The sequence below is a fragment of the Pistacia vera genome, unplaced genomic scaffold (genome assembly GCF_008641045.1).
Source record: "Pistacia vera cultivar Batoury unplaced genomic scaffold, PisVer_v2 Contig1240, whole genome shotgun sequence".
NCBI lineage: Eukaryota > Viridiplantae > Streptophyta > Magnoliopsida > Sapindales > Anacardiaceae > Pistacia > Pistacia vera.
Window position 1 is genome coordinate 17,041 of NW_022195294.1, and position 7,951 is coordinate 24,991.

Below are 7,951 nucleotides of genomic sequence, written 5' to 3' on the forward strand. Positions count from 1 at the left end.
TTGGACCATGCTGCAGCACTATGCCACAACACAATTAGTCCAAAACCAACCATGCCGCAGCATTGTGCCACAACACACTTTGTCCAGAATCAACCATGCTATAGCACAGTGCTGGGGCACAGTCATGACAACTGGAAATTTTTCTTCTGTTTTTTACTAGGAAAACAGGGTTCAAGAGTCCTAAACTAACTAGAATTAAGGAAAACAAATGGAACAACGGAGGAACAAGTGAAGTTAAGGGAGTTCCCATTTTCTTGAGCGTAGAGCGCTAAGGAATGGCTTTATTAACTACCATCTGGGACCATAACTACTTGGAATGAGATGAAGAGGCTTTTCTTGGAGAAGTATTTTCCTGTATCTCGAGCCACACTCATTAGGAAAGAAATTTGTGAATTCGGTAATACAATGGGAAAAAGTTATATGAATATTGACAAAGGTTTAAGAAATTGTGTGCTAGCTGTCCACATCATCAAATAAGTGAGGGATTGATGCCAATGGAGAGGAGTATCATAGATGCAACAAGTGGAGGAGTGTTAGTTGATAAAACTCCTATAATTGCAATTATGGCGACAAACTCTCATTAATTTGGTACTCGATCTGATCCACCACCCTAGAAGGTAAATGAAGTGGGGATATCCAATATTCTTAAGCAACAATTGAGTAATTTGACTGCACTTGTGCAACAAATTGCAATTGGACAAGTGAAGACATGTGGAATTTGCTCCAATGCAGGACATCCTACCGATATATGTCCTACCCTTCAAGAGACAGATTCAAAATAAGCAAATGCCATGGGAGGATACCAAGGACAACAAAGGCAAAGGTGTGATCCATTTTCCAATACCTATAATCCAGGATGGAGGGACCACCCTAACTTAGCTATGGAGGAAATCAACAAGCTACTATCACTAATAATCCACCCAGTTTCCCTTACCCACAAGCTCCACAACCATACTAAGCAAAACCCCAAAATGTTTCCCAACCTCAAGGTAAGTCTTTGGAGGACTTGGTAAACTCATTAGCAACTAGCTCTCTTCAATTTCAGCAAGAGAATCTCAAGTTCCAACAAGAAACAAAAATGTCAATCAAGAATTTGGAAAGCCAAGTTAGTTAATTGGCTACTACCGTTGGAAGATTAGAGGCGCATGGGTCTAGAAAGCTTCCTTCCCAACCTTTGGTTAACCCTATGGAGAATGCTAGTGCCATTACTTTGAGAAGTGGTAGACAACTTGAGAAGACTCACAAGAAGCCAAATGATGAGAAAGAAGTTGGAGATGAGTGATTCAAAGTGGAACAAAGTAATCCAAAAGTGCAGACCAACCGATTCTTCCAATGCAAAACATCTTCCTAAGGTACAATCTAAAGTTCCTATTAATACTTAAGAACCTCCTTTGCCTTTTCCTAGCAGGTTTGCCATATCAAAGAAGGAGGAACATGAGCAAGAAATTTTATACACTTTTAGAAAAGTACATGTCAACATTCCTTTGTTGGATGCAATAAAGCAAGTGTTGCATTATGCGAAATCTCTTAAAGAATTGTGTACCAGCAAGAGAAAACTTAGGGGAAACGAGGTGGTGAGTGTGGGAGAAAATGTCTTAGCAGTTTTGCAAAGGAAGCTTCCAACAAAGGGCAAAGATCCGGGTAGTTTCACCATACCATGCATCATAGGCAACATAAGGTTTGAGAAAGCAATGTTAGACTTAGGTGCTTCTATTAATGTCATGCCTTACTCAATTTATCTTGATTTAAATCTTGGTACTCTTAAATCGACCAGCGTAGTTATTAAACTCGCTGATCGATCTAATGCCTATCCAAAAGGAGTTATGGAAGATGTTTTGGTGCAGGTAAACGAGCTTGTTTTTCCAATGGATTTCTATGTGCTTGACATGAAAGATGAAACAACTGTGAAAACTATGCCATTGCTTTTAGGGAGACCATTCATGAAAACAGCCCTTACGAAAATAGATGTGCATAATGGGACGTTGACAATAGAGTTTGATAAGGAAGTCATTCAATTTAACATTTTGATGCAATGAGGTATCCTAATGATGACAATGATTGCTTTTCCATTGATGTACTTGACTCTTTAACATAGCAAATGTTCGAGCTTAAGGGTAAAGATCCATTGGAAGTGGCAATATGGAATGGGCTGTCAACCGAGGAACCTCAAAGTTTTAACGAAGACGTGGAGTTAGGAGAAGAGCTAAATGAAACTATAGGAATGTTGGATGAGCTTCCAAAGAAAAATCCAAGGTATGAAATCTCCTATATTTCTCTTCCCATATCTAATCAGAAACTTTTACCTTCCATTGTGTAGGTCCATACCTTGGAGGTTAAGCCTTTACTAAGTCATCTCAAGTATTTATACTTGGGAGAAGGAGACACATTGCCCGTGATTGTAGCAGCCAACCTTTCAAAGGTGTAAAAAGAGATACTTGTTCGTGTGTTGACAGAGTACAAAACGGCAATTGATTGGACGATTGCTGACATTAAAGGAATAAGTCCTTCCATGTGCATGCACCGCATATTATTAGAGGAAGGATCGAAGCCTACAATAGAAGCGAAAAAACAGTTGAATCCATCAATGATAGAAGTAGTGAAGAAGGAAATAATCAAGTTGTTAGATGTTGGTGTGATCTACCCAATTTTTGACAGTAAATGGGTTAGTCCAGTCCACGTAGTTCCTAAGAAATATGAAGTAACCATGGTAAAGAATGAAGATAATGACTTAGTTCCCACTCGCATTCAAACGGGATGGCGAGTGTGCATAGACTACTGCAAGCTCAATGCCACAACATGCAAAGATCATTTTCCTCTTCCATTTATCGATCAAATGCTTGAACGTTTAGTGGGCCATTCTCACTATTGTTTTCTTGATGGATTTTCATGTTATAATCAAATTTTGATTACACTGGAAGATCAAGAGAAGGCAACATTTACATGCCCCTTTGGCACTTTTGCTTATCGACACATGCAATTCGGCCTTTGTAATGCACCCGCCACCTTTCAAAGGTGCATGGTAAGTATTTTCTCCGATTACATAGAGAACATTATAGAGGTATTTATGGATGATTTTATGTCGATGGGAACTCATTTGATAATTGTTTTAAGTAATTTGACATTAGTTCTTAAAAGATGCATAGAAACTAATCTCGTTTTAAATTGGGAAAAATGCCATTTTATGGTAAATCAAGGCTGTAACAACTGCTGTATAATTACTACAATGCATGCATAATTACAAAAGAAAATTGGGCCCAAAACTTTCTTTTCATTATAAGTCGTGCGTCTTTTATACACAAAGAGTATTGTTTACAAAAATTCATTTTAAAAGACAAAACAGGGGAAACAGTGCAGCTATTGCTCCTTGCTTGCCGACGCCCCTCCGACTGCATCAACACCTAGATCCTGCATCCACAAAGGAAAATAACGGGGTGAGCACAAAATAATGCTCAGTAAGTAAAACCCTCTATCTGTCTGTCCCCGTATGCATAACTCTTAATTCTTTCCTTATACTATTTCTGTTTCTACTAAACATCATGGCCTCATCTTACCGGAGGTACGGCCGGATGGCGTTCACACAGCACCATCTCACTCTCCATGACTATCGAGTGGAATTCACACAGTACCAACCCGTTCTTAGTGACTACCGAGTGGGGATCACAAAGCACCTACTCGGTTTTTCCCTACTATCGGGTGGAGACCACCTAGCACCTACCCGTTTCTCATGACTTTTGGGTAAACGTCACCAAGCATTAACCCGTCTCTAGTCACTGTCGGGTATGGTCACAAAGCTCAACCCACTTCTACTAATGTTGAGATGATCACAAAGCATCAACCACTTATCTAATAACTACCGGTGGTGGTCACAAGCACCACCCGTTTCTACTACTCATCGGGTGACGATCACAAAGCATCGACCCTCTCTAAGGGCTGTTCGGTGGTGATCACAAAGCATCAACCCGATTCCCATAACTGTCGGGTGAGATCACAAAGCATCAACCCATCTCTACTACTCTTCTAAATCACTCTATTCTAGCTTTTCATTCTCTCTACCTTAGCGTATTTGCATCCACCAAGCTCTTTACTCATGAGTAATTGCATACACAAGTTTCCTACATTTCTTAGGTCACTTTTCAATGCACAATTAGTGCCTATGGATGGTTCATCTCCACAACAACACTATGAAATGCCAACATGCAATTTGTCAAATTAAGGTTCACTACTCACACTCAAACCTCTATTAGGCATTTCATCAAACAACCAAGTGCACTATAACTCTACTATGCAATGATTCTAAAACTTTTTCTAACCATCCAAAATGGGGAGAAACCCCTTCACATAACCACAAACCTGCCAAATAAAACACTTCCAAAAGGGATCCACAACACCCCTTCATTCCATCTCAACCTACCTTTCCAACCCACAACTCTTTCTTATGTTTGCAAGGTATAAACAATCACAAGGCATAGAAATCTCTATTTAAGCCCCATACATGGCATATCACATGTATATCACATACTACATCATTTCTATCAAAACCCTAATCAGAAAATTCTTAAATCTCAACTTGGGTTGGATTTACTTACCTTGTTATGGAGAGACTTCACCAACTCTTCCTTTCACTTGTTTTGCTTGACTTTTTCTCTACTTTTAACCAAAGAACAAAAACCCTCAAACTTCAATATAACTAAAAACTCACAAGTTTCACAACTTAAGCAGATCCTTACCTTAGGAAGCCTTAGGTTGATTTTCTACCCCAACTCACTTCAAAAACCCCTTGGAACTCCTTGATCAAAAGAAAGAGAAGTTGAGAGGAACAAGAATGGAGAGTTGCGTTTTTGAGAAGAAGAATGAGGGGTTTGCTAACTCTTAATTCCTTTTAATGAAATTTATACCCAAGCATTCCCATTTTGCCCTTACTCTTCTTTGGGAAATCCATCTATATCCTTTGATTCATTACAACCACACCCCCATATCAACATAATCTCCATGAAAAATCCTTACATTTTACTCCCCACTTTTCCTGCTAATTAGGGGTAGAATGGTCAAATTGCCCTTAGGGAAAAAAATATCTAAAACTCAACAAACATTTTAATCGGCCTGTCGCTGCGGCGAAGAAACTTCTGTCGCCACGGCGAAACTGTCCAGAGAGTTTCCCGTGGTTTCAACACATCTTCGCCGCGGCGAAGATTCTTCTTCGCCCTGGCGAAGCTTGGCACACTAAACTTCTTCTATTTTCAACCAATTTCAGGGCAAGCATTCAACACAACACTCAATCAAACAATATTACCAAAAACCAACTCAAAAGTGAGCGAAAGGAGAAACAATAACTACGTACCTCAGGTGGGGCGTTACAAAGGCATAATTTTAGGGCATATTATCTCATCTAGGGGGATTGAAGTTGATAAAGCTAAAATAGATCTTGTACATTCCTTACCACCTCCCACTTGTGTGAGAGAGGTATGTTCTTTTCTTGGACATGCAGGATTTTATAGGAGATTTACCAAGGATTTCTCCAAGATCCAGTTGATGTGCGATGCAAGCAATTATGCCATTGGAGTTGTGTTAGGACAACGAGTTGGAAAGTTACAACACGTCATTTATTATGCTTCAAGAACATTGAATGACGCTCAACTTAACTACTCCACAACTAAGAAATAACTTTTGGTGGTTATTTTTGCATTAGAAAAGTTTCGTTCCTATTTAATTGGCATTAAAGTTACTATTTTTCTAACCATGCAACTCTTAGGTATTTGCTTACAAAGAAGAAGGCTAAACCAAGCCTTATAAGGTGGATTCTATTGCTACAAGAGTTCAACCTAACAATCAAAGACAAAAGAGGGAGTGACAACATTGTAGTAGACTATTTAAGTAGGTTAATAAACCAAGAAGATGCTCTTCCATTGAAAGATGATTTTCCAAATGAACAATTACTTGCGATCACATCCTCGAGACCATGGTATGCAGATATAGTAAATTACATAGAGGCCAAGAGAACCCCACCTAACATGTCGTGTGTTATCAAGGACAAACTGAAGAAGATCGCCAAGCAATACGTGTGGGATGATCCATATCTTTGGAAATATTGCCCCAACCAAATCATAAGAAGGTACGTTTTCGTAAGTGAATTTAATTCAATTTTAACTTTTTGCCATTCCTATGCATGTGGAGGACATTTCGGAGCAAAAAGGAAAGCTCTCAAGGTTCTTGAGATTGGATTCTATTAGCCTACACTCTTTAAAGACGCATATTGTTTTTGCAAAACATGTGATAGGTGTCTACGCTCAGGTAATTTAGGCTCGAGAAATCAAATGCCCCAAAATCTGATTTTATTTGTTGAGATTTTTTATGTATGGGATATTGATTTCATGGGACCCTTTCCTTCTTCTTAAGGTTACTTTTATATCTTACTTGTTGTTGTTTATATGTCTAAATGGGTAGAAGCAAAGGCCACCCGGACTAATGATTCTAAAGTTGTTGTAGATTTTGTAAAATCTAACATTTTTGCAAGGTTTGGAACACCTAGAGCCATAATTAGTGATAGGGGCACTCATTTTTGCAACTGTACATTTTGGGCTACCTTGAAGAAATAAAATGCTACCCACAAGATCTCAATGCCATACCACCCACAAACGAGTGGACAAGCCAAAGTCTCTAATCAGGAAATCAAGTCCATTTTGGAGAAGACTGTGAATCCAAATAGGAAAGATTGGAGCTTGTGACTTGACAACGCATTGTGGGTGTACAGGAAAGCATATAAGACACCAATTGGAATGTCCCCATTCTGAATGGTTTATGGTAAACCATGTCACCTTCTCGTTGAATTAGAGCATAGAGCCTATTGGGCACTTAAGCAATGCAATATGAAATTAGATGTAGCGGGAGAACAACATAAATTGCTATTGAATGAACTTGAGGAGATACAGAATGAAGCTTATGAAAGTTCAAGCATTTACAAGGACAAAACAAAGGCCTTCCATGATAGTATGATCCAGCAAAAGCATTTTAAAGCTGGAAAAAAAAGTTCTTCAATTCCATTCACGTCTTAAATTTTTCCCAGTAAGTTACATTCACGTTCGGTTGGTGCTTTTCTGATTTCTAATGTTTTTCCCACTGGTGCAGTGGAAATTAAGAGCATGAAGACCGGGAAAGACTTCAAGGTCAATGGCCATATTCTAAAGCCATACTACGAGCCATTCATGGAACAATTGGATGAAGTATCTCTCCATGAATCAATAGACATGGACAGTTAAGCAAAGAACAACGTCAGGCTAATGACGTTAAACAAAGTGATATATGGGAGTTTTCATTTTTTTTGAATGATTTTTGTTTAATACAGATTAATAGAGCAATGTTGTTGCATTTGTTGCTGCTGTATTAGTTTTTTTTTTTTTTTTTTTTTAGTTTTTAGTTTTTACATGTTTTAGGATTAAATTTTTTAGTTCTTCTGATTAATTTGTATGTCAATGATATGATTATAATTGTGATAACATGTAATGTTTAGAAGATGTTAAATGTTGCTTAGGTTTAAGGGTAATTTTGAATAATTAGTTTCATCTAGTTTGAGATTCTCATGCTATGTGGTATGATTTGGTTGGTTAGTCTTAAGGCTTAGTGATGTTTGTTATGTATGAATTTTCATAGACATTTTTGCGATCTCAACACATTCTAGAACTCACTTGATAACTACTTGAGGCGAAATCCTAGAATGCACATTACTTAGGATATGATTTAGGCTATCTTTGGATCGTTTGAGCGTTTCAAGCCAACCCTTTATTTAAATTATTGCTTGCTACCCATTTTAGCCATTATTAAACACATTTAGCCTTGATTTTCTTTCAAGTAACCTACATTAACCCACCATTATTTTGGGCCAAAAACATATTCCTACCCTTTTATTTTTAAGAGACTTAATCTAAGTACAAGATTAGTGAGAGCAATTAAAGAAGTG

General features: G+C 38.1%; 1 protein-coding gene across 1 annotated transcript; it reads left to right on the forward strand.

Annotated features, from left to right (window-relative positions):
- Window positions 1–1,186: 1,186 nt before the first annotated feature.
- LOC116118543 lies at window positions 1,187–7,253 on the forward strand. The gene is made up of 6 exons (XM_031404524.1): window positions 1,187–1,278; window positions 1,409–2,006; window positions 2,096–2,253; window positions 5,750–6,109; window positions 6,275–6,288; window positions 7,123–7,253. The coding sequence occupies exons 1-6, from the start codon at window positions 1,187–1,189 to the stop codon at window positions 7,251–7,253; spliced, it is 1,353 nt and encodes a 450-aa protein (XP_031260384.1).
- The last annotated feature ends 698 nt before the right edge of the window (window positions 7,254–7,951 follow it).

Bases quoted from the DNA above. Each gene is read 5' to 3' on its own strand.
- LOC116118543 (XM_031404524.1), top strand. From the start codon at position 1,187: ATGGAGAATGCTAGTGCCATTACTTTGAGAAGTGGTAGACAACTTGAG. The intron at 1,279-1,408 runs GTGATTCAAAGT...TTTTCCTAGCAG, and splicing joins GAGAAAGAAGTTGGAGATGA to GTTTGCCATATCAAAGAAGG. The intron at 2,007-2,095 runs GTCATTCAATTT...TCTTTAACATAG, and splicing joins CAATAGAGTTTGATAAGGAA to CAAATGTTCGAGCTTAAGGG.